At 34.2% G+C, this 14,815-nt stretch overlaps 1 protein-coding gene across 1 annotated transcript in view; it reads left to right on the top strand.

Annotated features, from left to right (window-relative positions):
* The window catches only part of LOC107497854 (complement receptor type 1), a 29,984-nt gene extending 15,903 nt beyond the window's left edge, over window positions 1-14,081 (top strand). Inside the window, exons 9-13 of the mRNA XM_036234457.1 lie at window positions 2,156-2,341; window positions 4,259-4,282; window positions 5,078-5,153; window positions 8,225-8,327; window positions 12,884-14,081. Coding sequence (XP_036090350.1) covers window positions 2,156-2,341; window positions 4,259-4,282; window positions 5,078-5,153; window positions 8,225-8,327 — 389 coding nt within the window. The 3' untranslated portion in view covers window positions 12,884-14,081. The remainder of the gene's footprint in view (window positions 1-2,155; window positions 2,342-4,258; window positions 4,283-5,077; window positions 5,154-8,224; window positions 8,328-12,883) is intronic.
* Window positions 14,082-14,815: the final 734 nt, after the last annotated feature.

A 14,815-nucleotide genomic window follows, 5' to 3' on the forward strand; every position in this document is an offset into this window, starting at 1 on the left:
ACAATACCTTGCAATAACATCACTGAAAAAAAAAAAAAAACTTTCAGTTCATCATTGACAATGCCTTTCCATTTATCCAATTGCGAAAATCCTTTTGGATCAGGTGGCTTTGAAGCCGACAAGGCAGGATGGGCATTCATTTCACTGGTAATTTTTGAAACTAATTTCTCAGTAAAGAACAGTTCAAAATACTGCAGTGCATCAGTGATATCACTGACATCAACTTTTTTGCCAGGCGTGCCTGTAAAGTCATACCTTTGAAGTAAAATTATAACAAGTTGACCATTTCAGAGTGCAACCTGAGCTGGTGTAGGGCTAGTTCCATCATCGGAGGCCTGACCATATAGTGTTCCATGGCACTATCCAAAAAATCATCAGAATCATCTATTTCGGAAAAATTGGATACATCAAATGCATCTTTGGCTAACAACTGTTCAAGGACAATGTTAACATCATGAGTATGAATGCTACCTTTTCAATGATCAAGAATTACTATATTTTGTCAATGGAAGTACCACTACTAAAAACAAAATACTATGAGTAGAATGATGTCATTTGTTTCCAAAGACTATCGACATACTAGAGCATTGACAAAATAATAATACAAGTGGAATATTTCACGGCAAACTTTGGGGATAAGGTTAGGACTGTAATCCATGAATTATCTCGGGGTGAACACTGCAGTCACAAGTGCCACAGTGAGTATTCTCAGGACAAACAGAAAATGGGTTAAATGTAGCTCTTTTGATTTTGCAAAACTATAAGTTAAGTCATTTTGTTTTGCTTATTTCTCTTCAATTCTCTCATTTTAGAAATACCATGTAAGGACAAGGATGAGGTATAAGAGATTACAGATATGCTTGTGTTTTTAATATTAAGAACTGGTTAGTCCTATGGCTGCCATGGTTACAGGATTATAGGGCCCTCTCCAACCTAAAAGTCTCAGAAATCCTTCTTGGCCTCTCAGCTCTGCATTTTATAGATGATAAGGGACTCTGTTGTGATTATTTGCAAACATGGATGGCACTTCCAAGGTCCCTGTGGCTCTGTGGAAACTGGGAAGCTTACTTTTTATTGCTTTAATTACAGTAGAAGTATGAATATCCAGGGAATAGTTCAATGATTAATTGTTCAAGTTAAGACTCTGGGATAGTTCTGATGATAAAAGAATAATATTCTATTCTTCTGGCAGCTGCTCTCTTTTCATTTAAATAATATTAACTTTGTCTTAATAACTATTCTATTCAAACATGGTTTATTATAAGAGTAATATTCTATTTTCTTGGAAGCTGCTTTTTTTCACTTAAGTAAAATTCATTTTGCTTCAATAAATGTCCTCTTCAAACATAGTTTATTCATTCTCCATCTTTAGCAAAATCAGCCAGGAACCTTGTTAAAAAGACAGCTTCTTAATCTCCATTCCCCAAAACTCTGTTTCTGACATTTTGAGTTGAGGTTCAGAGGTCTATTTTTAACAAATCCATCAGAATAGTCTGATATTAGAAGACTGCAGATCATACTGTGAGAAATAACACTTTACCTTGTTGGTACTTATAAATAAAAAAAAATAGGCTAATTTTGAGACTATTACAGCTGAAAAGCAGGCTTTGCTTAAATTGAAGGTGTTAATAGCTGGGCAGAGAAAGAAAACAAAACAAAGTTTGACCTAAATGAGATAAAGTAAATTAAATAGAAAATCGACATTTTAATTTCAGAATCATGATTTGCTAACCTCTTTGTTCTATGTATAAAAATGACCAGAAACATGCACTAATCAAGAGGCAAAATACCAATATTTATAGTATTCCTATAAACAGTTAACATGATATTCCTAGTTCCATATATGACCCAAGTAGATCCAGAGTTAGCATGTAGTTATCCTAACTCCTCATCTTTCTACAACTTTCCAGTTGCAGAGTTGTCCATAATTGAAAGTGGATTAAAATTCATTCTATATTCCCTTACTTTACCTAAGAAATTAAAATCAAAGAACTTATAGCATAAGATGTGCTACAGTGTCAATAATTCTTGATTAAAAACATGACTGATCTTTGCTGAAGAGAACGTAGGTTTGGGTCATAGATTTGTATTATGGCAGTTACAACTAACAATTATCAATAAACTATCAACTTTCTTCTAATTTTTCTAATTTCAGAGATTAAATGTAGCCTCCCACAGTTTATAAATGGAATCCGGAAGGAGTTGGAAGTGACCAAAGTATTTCGATATGGAGATAATGTAACCTTGAGGTGTGAAGATGGGTATACTTTGGAAGGCAGTCCCTGGAGCCAGTGCCAGGCAGATGGCACATGGGACCCTCCTTTGGCCACATGCACACCTCGTAAGTGCAAGTACAAAGAATTTACATCCTTCCCAGTAATGGTACTGTTCATTCATTCATCCATACTATTATCAAATATGGTGTGATGTTTATACCATGTGAAAGGGATAAGGAGTGCAATAGAAGTCCCTAATTCTTTTCCAAAAGTCCTTAGCAATGAGAGTCAGGCCAGCCTTGCTCTCCTCACACTTCTCAACCCATCTATCTCTCCCAGGAACTCCCTCTGGATCTTTTTTGTCTGTATCACTGTATTGTTGCATGCATCCCACAGTAATGATTTGTTTATAGCCTAGGAGCCTTAAAAGTCAAGAGCACATTAGAGACAGAGCAAGCCTTATTAACCAATGTCACCCCCAATAAATTTAATAAAATAAAAGTTTATTAAAAAGAATGTTTTTGGCATGAGTCAGGAAGTACCTTCCAAGCTGCAGAAACCAGTTGCTAGGTTTGCCTCACTGGTGCAGGCTACAATTTTAAAATGGTACAACAGGTACAGCAGATTTAGAAATCATATGTCGTTGAGCTTTGTAGAAGAGCAGCCCTCTGTTGGCAACTAGAGGGTAATGTAAAAGAGAAAATCCTAATCCCTGAATTTGTACAAGGCAAGGAGCTGGTAAGCAAAACTAACAATAAGTAACTTTTCTTAATCCAAGTAAGTGCTAGGCTGTTCCCCAATACATTCTTATGACTCTTATTTATAAATATGTGAATACCAAGATTGTTCGAGGTACAATTTTTTTACAGTTAATCCCTTAAACATTCTAGCTAATCAGATTTACAAATAATGTCCAAATTATATAAATTATATATATAATATTATATTATAACATATAAATTAATAAATTAATATCAAATTATATTCACTTCTTTGGCAAAAGCTTACTGCCTGAATGAATGCCTTTGGAGCATTCTTACGATGAAGCTGTGAGATACAGAAAATTCACATAATTTGGAAACCCCCCTACCAGATGTTAAGACAAAATATAAATCCACAATACACAAATCACTTTATGACAGTGCAAAAATACTAATTTTTATAAATAAGTGGAAAAACTGCTATCAATAAAATAAAGGTTGCACACAAAAGTAAAAGTATCTTATGAATAAAATATAATAGCTGAGACATCCCAATCCATGTGGAAGAAAAAATGACCAAATAATATAGATAGCATTGAAAAAATTTTAAATATTCTTTTTATTTTACAATAAACACCAGATGTTATGAAATGTTAAAAGTTTCAAAAGTAAACATAGAAAGCCTAACATAAAAAAAAATAATAATAAAAGTTTACCAAACCACTAGAAGGCCAACTCTTTAAACTTTTTGATATGATAGAAAAAGTCATAAAAGATCAACAAATTTGACTTACAACTTATGTATGTACTTGAAAAGTAAATAAGAAGGCAGTTGACAGATAAGAAATATGTGAAAAATATAATGAAGGGTTAATAGTGTTATCACATGAGTAGCAGCAGTGACCAGTGTGTAATGGTTGTAAAAGTTAACATATATTGAGCACTTAATTCCACTGTGTAAAGATGAGATAGACATAGAGATTTTATAAGTATGTAAAAACTGAGATGCATGGCAACATGTACCAGAAGGAAATTTACCAAAGCACTTCATGGTAGTAAGATTAAGTATGATATATTTTTTTCTTCTGTTTTATAAATTTTTGCTGTGATTTTATTACCTTTATGATAAAATATTAAGTTAAAAAGAAATAAAACAGACTACTGAGTTTACAAGATTAAATGAGATTATCTGAGTAAAACCGATGGTTTTTCTTTCATATTAGAAAAAAAGTGGACACTGTACTGATAAAAATCAGGATGAATTGTTCCATGCTGAGAGCTCCTGTTTAATCATGGTTAAGTGCTAGAATGATGCATCTGTGGCCTTTGTCTTCCTTTTAGGCTCACATTATGGTTTCATTGTTGGTAAGTTCTGTAAAGGGTTTGCTGAGGAACTCTAGAATCTTTAACAGTAAGTATTCACTTATATTGAATGAAATGTTATAAAAGATCAAAATATCTTACATTGCTACTTCATTAGAAAGAAAATAGTGATAAACTCAGGCCATGGTACTGCGAAACTGATATCCTCATATACTTATAGAGTGTTTTTTTTTTTTTAATCAAAGGTTCTTATACTATCTTTGAACCATTACAAATGAATAATCATTTATCTTATTTTATTGTAGCTGGAGAATACAACTAGTAATAATCTTCAGGTTGGTAGTGTGCCCATTTGCACAAATTGGAAGTCACAAAAACCAGTTTTCAAGCCCATTTCTGTGATCTGCATATTAAAGAGGAATAGTTTTATGATAGAATTTTCTTCAAAGGCAATTGGTTTAGTCTGTTGTATAAAATAGGTCTTACCTATGCCTTACACAAGAGATATGTGCAGGGCATGGAGAGCTGGAACCCAGGACCTCCAGTGTTGTTCTCACATACTCGCCGAAAGGCTGCTCAGTTGGATTAAAGGTCACGAAACAGCTCTGCTTACCTCTCATCTATAAACCCATGGTAGTAACATAAATGCCCTATACTAACCAAGGAGCAGAGGGGATATCTTAAAGGTAATCCATGGGAAGATGTTTTTAAAGCAGAATTTATAGTTATACTTTTAAAAATCATTGGCAACCTCTGGAGGGACTAGATATTAAGGCAGAGTTTAAAATCTATGGGTTATATTTTCCATACTTTTAATTACCTTATTTTACTGCCTAGGCACGACCTTTGGTGTGACCTTCTTTATTGTATGCATTCTTGTTTCCTGTTGGATGATTCTAAGGTACAAAAAAGGGTAAGTACAGCCATATTCTCCTAGAAAATATTTGTTACTTTATTTGCCTTTTCTTGGAAGCCAAAGAGAAGTAAATGAAAAAAACAAAAAAGCCTACTACATATAAAGATGTAGGAATTCTTATAAAGAAGGCCTTTGATGCACATTATGCATAGAGAAGTATTCACATTAAAATAAATATATATGATACTAAGAACATCTTTTTGAAAAGCTTAGAATTTTAAGAAGGAATCGAGTTTTACAAAAGAGAAAACAGGCAGAAGAAATTTTTCCAAAGGTGCTGATGAGGCAGTTGGTATTCCGGTTTTGTTGAGACATTCCAGACTTCTACACATAGACCCTATATGGACACTGAAAGATAGATAGTGTGTCCCACATATGTCACAGGCTGCCGGTGTGAAATAATTGAGGTGCTGCTTTGGGTATTAAAAAATAAATCTTTTATAAACAACACGTATTTTCTAAACTTGCAAAAATGTTGCAAGTTTTAAGATCTAAATAAACATTTTTCATTAGAAGAGAACATACACAACTTTTGCATTAGTTGGTTTAATTATAATAAAATCAGTGACGTCAAAGTCAAAGAGATCAATATTATAAGCTTGATTAGCAAGTTCTAGACTGATCAGAACAAGTGTATAAATTTAGATGAGCAGTTTTCTAAACAAATGTAGTCTCCTAAGAAGCATTATAGAAATTGAAGTTCTAACATTTCACCAAGGATGCCAATATAAACTTTTTAAAAGCAGAATATCACAGCAGGACTTCCCGCAAACAATCTGGTCACTTCCTCCTTCTCCCCCACTTCGAATTCCCCACATTGTATTAACTTATCTCTTATGTTCTTAGTCTCCACTACATTCCTTACCATGCCCCTCCCCAGACAGTGAGCTCCTTGTAATCAGGGACCTCCTATAAGCACTCGAAATTTAACGATTTATGACCTCTACTTGTACAGTAGTTAACACTAATAATGAGACTAGCAAAAGCTAACATGTTTGTTTATATAATGCTTTACCATTTATTGTCTTCTTTAATCCTCAAAGCAACTCAGTGAGGTAGGTAGGTCCAATAATGTTGTTATCCCAAGGCAGAGAAGACTGAGATTCAGATAAATTTAGCAACTTGCTTAAAATCATACCAGTAAGAAGTTAAGAACTAGGGCTTGAGTCCCAATTATCTGACTCAAAATCTTAAACCTGTTAACCTAAAAATAAAAGGACTTTCAAAGTGAGAATCAACAACATTTATTTGAAATCAAAGAACCACTATTTCGGTCACACTGATTCAGAAGTTCAAATATTGTTTCCATTAGGAGACAAAGGCCAGGGGTACTTATGAGAAAGGGAAGGGGAATGATTGCATCATAAGAAGGAAGGCATTTCTTTAGGCACAGATAGAATAACATAGTGATGTTTATTCTAAAGAATGTCTTTAATCTCTAATCTGGTAGTCATCAGTCCTATAGCCATAATATCTGCTGTGGCCATAATATTTTGCTTTTTTGTTATCTTTGCAAACAATTCTTTGGGGCACAGTATTGCTTTATGCCCAATTCAAAAGTTATTTTGCCCTGTTTTAACATTCCAAAGATTTGAGCTATAAGACATGCAAGGCAATTCCTCTGGAATGGCAGCTCTGGTTTCATTTTAAAGTAGATGTGTGTGTGTGTGTGTGTGTGTGTGTGTGTGTGTGTGTGTGTTTCATGTGATCAAAGAGCGATCCAAGAGTCATCCAGAAGCCCACCTTCAGTCACTTCTTTTAAACAAAAAATGTTTCTAGTGTTCTTATCACTTAAAATTATACAAGGATTTCAGGAGATCTATACCAGAAACTGAGGGCGGAAACAATGTGCATTTTCTATTATTACATAACCACCATTAACCAACTGGATAGGCATTTAACATTACTCACTCACAAGGAGTGTATTCTCTCACATCCCATGTGCCATTCATTATTCAAAACCACTTTCAGGCCATTAATTATCTAACTATATAGTCCCTACCCCTTGGAAGCCCATCTCATCTGGTCTTCCTTCCTTCCTCTTGCATAGATCTCAAGTTTGCCCACTCTCATCCTGTGAAATCTCTGGCTTCTGACTCATAGTCTTCTTTTTTAGTCTCAAGCGATGCCTTCATTTTAGTTTCCATGAGAGGGTAAAGAGTGAGTAATAAGGAAGTAGAGGAAAGTGGTGGAGTGAGTTAACTCTTGGTGCTTTAGTTCTTAAATTCCTAAAACCAATGCATACTTGAAATCTAAAGACACTGGTATTATTTATTGTTTTATTTATATAAAATGAAGTATTTATTAAATAACCCCAAAAGAGGCAGAGTAGCACTCCAGGAAAGGCCATGGGCTTTGTGATCAGTAAGACCTGCGTACACACTCACCTAATAGCTTTGAGACTCTGAGCAAAATACTTATCTTCTCTAAACTTCATTTTCATTGTAAAATAAGGATAATAATAGTTCCTACCTTGCTTAACACAAAGTCTCACTTATAATGACTGTTAGAAATGTTAGCTTTTATTATTTACACGTGACTGTTGTTATTGACATTTAAAAGTGGTAAACACTTCTTTTTACTGTCAGTTTTCATTTACTTTCATGACAAATACTGTTGCTCACTTAACTGTGGGTATTAATTGTGAAAAATACAGAACTTAGATCTTAACTATAAGGGAAAAAGGAAGTCCTTGAGTAAGATGGCAATACAAAGCCATTTACATTGTGAGGTTAAATATTACAATCTTGTAACAGTATTTACTAATCAATATTACTTTTGAAATAGAGAAATGTGTTGTTTTAAAGCATGGACACTTGTCTATAAGCAATTTAGAGTTCTAACACAACATATGAGGTGATTTTAGTATTATTTCTCAATTCAAGTTTTTACTTAATCTTGAAAAGTGAGGTTTGGTTACTTTTTTTTTTTTAGATATTTTACAAAGATTCCAGAAAGCTGAGGCAAATATGCCTTAAATTTCAAAATAAAAACTGACTAATTTCTTTCAAAACTGAAATGTGTATAATTAACTTATTTTTTCTATCTTGTTCTCCCTTGCCAATTAGCCATAATACAGATGAAAAATCTAAAGAAGCGAATATCTATATACATCCTCAAGAAGGGAGCTGTCATCATGCTCAGTCTCGCCAAAACAAATCAGGAAAATAGGTATTTAATACACATATTGAATTCAAAACGTTTTCAACAACTCAAAAATCAAAAATGGAAAATGAGATTTGACTATGATATTTCATTGATACCAAAGAAATTAGAAAGTACTTCAGGAGTCGGAAACACCTTTGTTGTTGTTATTTTTTTCTTGGATTAACTTTGTTCCAGTGATTTTGGGTGAGGACTCTGTCAGTGCTGTGCACAGGCACTGCTTTTCAAAGCATGCCTATATTTTTGTACATTTATGCTATGAACCTTTGAGAAGTATTAAACTTTTCTTTTTCTTATGGAACCCAAGCATTTGTCACTAGAGTGTGCCTCTAAGTCCTTCAGTTCCCATTAAATGTGCAGAACCTCTTAAGGATCCTGTGGAGACTTTCACCTTACCTTTTCCCCTGCTTTCTGACTTTTATTGAATTCTGTCGCCCACCTGGCCTCCTATGACTGCTCTCTCTTTTCTGTCCTCCTCGACTTGGGCTCGTTACCATAACCTATCTTTTCATCCCACCTAGTCAAAGTAGCATTAACATAAACTGTTGTGTAGTAAATGTTTAGCTGTTTGCTAAAAGTTTGAGGCAAAAGGGGAAATTACACTACAACATAGTGGCACATGACATAAAATTAAATACTGGAAATCACTGAACTAAAAAGTAACTGTTTTTGTAAATGTTTTACTAGAACACAGCTACCTACCCGTTTCCCTACTGCCTATGGCTACTTTCACACCATAAGAGCAGAGTTGAATACACTAGCTGCCCCCACACGCAAGGTATACATTCAAAGATCCCCACTGGATTCCTGATACTGCGGATAGTACTAAACCTTATATATACCATGGGGTTTTTTTTAATACATATGTACCATGATAAAATTGAATCATTTTCCATCATAACTATGCACCTATCATGCACAGTGGCCCTAACTTTTTACAATTTGAGGGGTGACAGCAAAACTAGCCCAATTCTCTTTTTCCTTCTTTATAATTTTACCCATAGAAGATTTATTCTTCCCATAGATCTTAGTAACCTCAAAATATGATTTTTTTTCTTTTCTGAAGTCAAAACCTTTTACCTTTTTACATAAAAGAGGCACTTTAAGCTTCTCTTTGGCATATCGAATTGCCAGCATCACTACTCTTGCACTTTGGGGCCATTATTAAGTGAAATAAGGGTTTCTTGAACACAAGCACTGTGATACCATGACAGTGGATCAGATAACCCAAAGGGCTACTATGTGACTAGTAGGTAAGAGTGTATACACGTGGATACACTGGACAAAGGGATAATTTATGTCCAGGCAGGATGGCACAAGATTTCACCACGTTACTCAAAACAGCATGTAATTTAAAACATAAACTATTTATTTCTGGTTTTCTTTTTAATATGTTCAAAGTATCGTTGACCGTGCATAACTTAAGCTGTGGAAGGCGAGACCATGGATAAGGGAGGATGACTGTAGCTGTCACGGAGATTCAGAGACTGTGGCACACAAAGCCAAAATATTTATTATCTGGACCTTAAGAGGAAAAGTTTACAGAAGCCTAAACTATATTACACTATGAGGATTTTCTCACTGGCTAGTCTTCCTTTAAACCTTGGTTTTCTACCCTTTCTCCAAGCCTCTCTCACATTAGACATTTGTCCCTTTTGTCCCAATCTTTAGTACGTTTTCAGGGTACCTCATTGCAACTCTTGGTTTTCTTATAAATTCAAAACTCCATTCCATCCAGCCCTTGCTTACTCTGGCTGTGCCCAGGGGTCCTACAATTTCCTATCCAGAAGATCCTCAGGGTATTTTCAGAAACAAAGCAAAAAGAGTCCTAGAAAGGGGCTAGGCCACTCCTATATGAAGCAGAAGGAAAAACACTACATTTTTTCAGTAATTTTTTTCCTTCCTACCTTTTCCCCATATCAATGTGCATTAATTAAATCTAGCATTTTATATCTATACACAAGTCAGAAATTTTGAATTCAACAGAAGACGGTGTAAGTGGCCACAAGAACAGGTAAGGAGGTGGGAGAGACATTTTATAGTTAATCAAGATATAGGCAATTCAAGTTTTTCTAAACAAAATATACAGGATATGGTCAATTTTCTCCTAAGTAAAAATGAATATGCAAAGCCTTATGTTTATTATCTGGCTTCTCACATTGTTTCTGTCAAATAGCTTATTTTCACGACTGTTTATGAAAGCAAATGAAATGTACATTACTATTTAATAATAATTCAGAACTGGCAATTTAGTTTTTGAAGTTTTAGTGATCATTTACCTAGATCCTTCTCAAATGAGTGTTTATATATGTCTGGGGTCTGTGTGGCTAGTGTACCAAGAGGATAGAGAAGCCATGAGTAAAAAAAGCATGGCTTCCTAGAAGATTTTTTCTGATCTTATCCCAGTAGTTTGCAGAGAAAGTAGCATTATTTCTCTATCAACACAAGTATATCTAAAAAGGAACAGAAAGAAAATAATGCAGGAGAGTTTAAGATAAAATAAGATACAACATTGTGCTTTCCGGGATGCTTTAAGTTAACCTCCAAGGCTCTTGATGCATTTGTTTTCCTCTACGGTTGGTGTACTTTGATGGAAAAGTTGTGTAAAACTGATTCATAGTCAGTCATGATGCCACCAAATAAAAACAGACAAAATATCAGTAGCCATGGAAGGCAATGGTTGTCTTTATAAAAGTTCACTTAAAAATAATCCAGAAAACTGTTTAAAATATCATATGATTTGGCCTCATTCTTGCCAGGTTACCTGCCTAAAATATGTTTCCACCTTACTTCTAGTCTAAATTGCATTAACCCAGCTCAGAATTCACTCACACAAGAAGCTCTCCCAAACAAATCCAGTACAAAGTGATGGCTCTCTTTGGAACTCACAGCACTTCCTATTTTATTTTTAAATAAATTATTTTCTTTTAAGTGTGATATGTGATTATTATTGAAAACATAGACTATACAGAAAAAAATAAAAATATAAAATTTACTTGTAATACTCATCACCCAGTGGTTGTTATTGTTAAGCTACTTGCATATCATTTTACATATGTAAGGTTATATCTTGAGATTATTTTGATCTGGCTTTGTTTTCATCAAATAACAACCATTCTCCCCATTGTGAAAAGCTTTATGTAAATACATCTCACAATATTCAATATTTCATTTATCGTTTTTGCCTACTAATTCTCTTGCATTCATTCACTTGCTCATTCATTGATTCTTCAAACATTAATCAGTCACTTATAATGTACCATACATTGTGCTTATGTATTTTCTTTCCTGTGCTAAATAAACTTATGAATAAGGACCGCATTTTTAAATTTCCCCAAATTTCTAAATATAGACTTAATCAAATAAGAAGTTTTTAATAAATATTTTAGAATGAATTTATCTAAATTTTATTTATGCTCAATTTTTTGGAAACTTTTTTTTACATTAAAGTGCATCTCAAATTGTATACAATGACTACTGACTATCTTTTAATAATAAGATAGGAAGTTCTTAATGAATTTGTCTCAAATTTCTCTTTTAAGATTAAGAGTTCTACAAGAAAAGGTTAATCGTGTTCGGCAACATCTGGTAGACAGGGAGTGAGTTAGAGTCTGTACCAAGCTGAACACCTGTGTGCCAAGGTCAGGTGCAGGGATAGAGGGGATAACACAGGTAAAAAGGCAGCTCCAAAGGCACAGATGCACGTTGAACGACGTGAGAATGTTTAATGCTGACGCAGGTGACACATAACGTTGGGAAGACTTGTTAGCTAGAAAGAGAACAACAATGAGGGACCTGGTGGCAGTAATTACAGGGGGTGTCAAGTAAGCTGATAGGCCTCATCAGAAGTCCATGGCCTTGAGGAAGAGGAGAGGCTTCAGCATGGCCAAAGAAGCCCTTATATACCTTAGATCAGAGGGCCATTAGGAACCAGGCCTCACAGTAGGAAGTGAGCAGAGGAAGAGCATGCAAAGCTTCATCTGTATTTGCAGCTGCTCCCCAGTGCTGCCATTACCACCTCAGCTCCACCTGAGATCATCAAGCATTAGATTCTCATAGGAGCACCGGTTCTTGGTGCCAGAAAGGTTGGGGACCGCTGCCTTAGACTGTAATATGTTCTTTCAGTCTTCACTGTGATTAGAGGAGGACATGATATCTGAAGCTGACCCTTCTCCGAACTACTATATCCTGTTTACTTCCCCCTGACACAACCGCGGTTTGGAAAAGAGACCCCACAAAGGATTTTGTATGTTAAGAGAGATCTGTATATTTTCTAGATTGAGGCTCTTTTTATTTAATTGCTAAATTCTGAAAACACTTTCCTTTGACAAAAGAAGAAAGGGAGGATGATCGAGTTATCCATTAATCTCTCTCTTATCTATTCAGTGTCTCAATTTTTGCCATACCTTCTTTTACCCTACATAGCAACCACAATGAAGGGCAATAAAACACTTTTTTAAAACTTGTAATTTATGTGTAATGCCAGCATCATGATTGTCAGCGTGCAAATTCTGGGTAGTTCAGTTGTCAACTTTCTAAATAAAAATTTCTTGTTATTTCAGTGTCCTGCCATGACAAAGTACTATGAAGCTGGAGAACACCTAGAATTAAAATGATTGTTGAAAAGGAGCCAATTCATTTCAACAAAGTGAAATCTGGGACTCATAAAATTCTTGAATTGACTTCACATGTGCACTTGAAGATGCTGATGCTCTCCCAGTATCTAATGATGCTCCATCCTCTCAGTTTAGATTACTGTCATTCTGTATCCTCTTTCCTTCCACACTATCTAGTCAGGGGAAAAGACTGCACTTAGGATATAGAAATGGTCTCAACTACTTAAAAGAAGAAGGTGTTGCCTAGGATTTCTGTTTATAAGTTTGTTATTTTTCTTCTTATTTTGGATTGTTTATACAGATGACCCTTTGTACTATGTTCTTTATAAAAATGTGTGGGTTAGTGGTGATGCCTAAATGAAAATGCTTTTTCTGATCCTCAGTTACTGAATCCTGGATACAGAATTTGAGGAGACTGAGGGCTAACTGTATTTTTATTGAAAGTTATCCACATATAAGTGGGCCCATGCAGTTCAAACTCGTGTTGGTCAAGGATTAACTATAATATGGGATGTACTCACTAAAGAGAATTTGGAAAATGCAGGAGGAAGATAACAAGACCAAATAAGTTGCATTTAATTATACTACCAAGTGATAATCACTGTTGATATTTTAATTCACATTCTGTTAACCTTTCTTCATACATTTCTTTATACATGTATGTTTTGTTTTCTTAAATACCTTTTTTAATAGAGCAGAATGCACTTCTTTTAGACAGATTAGAGTAAAATATATGCTATATCATTTTTCACTTTCTCAAAAAATAAGTAATTTCTGTTTATTAAAAAGACATTAAATGATTGGGAATATGGGTCGAGACTATTTCAGAGAAATATCTGGGGAAATATAAGCTTTGGATCTTTCCTACGCTCTATTTCAAAAGCACTTTGTACTATGTTCTGTATAAAAAAATACAAAATTTAAATAAAAGTATAATTTTTATATAAAAGTAACCAGCTTACATTTGAATGGATTTGGAATATACTAAATAAACTAAGAAAGTATGACTTTTATGACTTTGTTGAATTGATAAACCTGTATTAATTCTTTCTCAATAAGTGGCCCTGGAGTCTCTTAGGGATCCATATCCTTATAGATCAAAAATTCATTTGATATGACATTATGAGCCATGCTAATGACCAAGAGAAAATATCAAAATCTTTCTGAATATTTAAGAATAGATGTGATATAACTACTGCTAACTTCTAAGTAATTCTGGTTTTAATAGTTGTCTTTAAAGTGTATTCTGCCATATTTACCTTGATAAATATAAACAGTGAACTAGACATCAACTTGAAGTTTAATTTAAAATTACGCAAGAGAGAAAAAAAAACAGTATAAGCAAAAAGTCAACTGACAAACTCGGAGGGAAAATTGCAACTTATATCACAGACAAATAGTAATGGAATTAATTGAGAGTTAATAATTCAAAACCAACTCTCCACCTAACTGCCCCAAAATGTGCAAAAGATATATATATGTAAATATACCTAGGTCACCAAAAAAAAAAAAAAAAAAAAGAAAAGAAAACAAGTAGCCTACGTATATATAAAGAGATGCCAATGGTTTGCTTAATTGGAACTTTAACAAGTCTCTATTATTTATTGGATTTTGGAAGAAGTAAATTTTAAAGGAGGACTTAGAAATTAATTGGTTGAAAATTGGCCTTTCTTAGAATTTAAAATTCCTATTAGAAGAAAAAATTCTAATTTTTTTTCCAGAATGGAATGATCAGTGTAATTAATAGATATCTGATATCTGTGGCTTTTTATTTTTATTTATTTTTATTTTCAGACTGAAAGGTCCCGGGCCCTTTAATAAACTTGAAATGGATGGCTAGCCCACCAAGTGATCAGTGGATCTCTGATTGTTGAGCTC

This window comes from Rousettus aegyptiacus, unplaced genomic scaffold, assembly GCF_014176215.1.
Source record: "Rousettus aegyptiacus isolate mRouAeg1 unplaced genomic scaffold, mRouAeg1.p scaffold_m13_p_17, whole genome shotgun sequence".
NCBI lineage: Eukaryota > Metazoa > Chordata > Mammalia > Chiroptera > Pteropodidae > Rousettus > Rousettus aegyptiacus.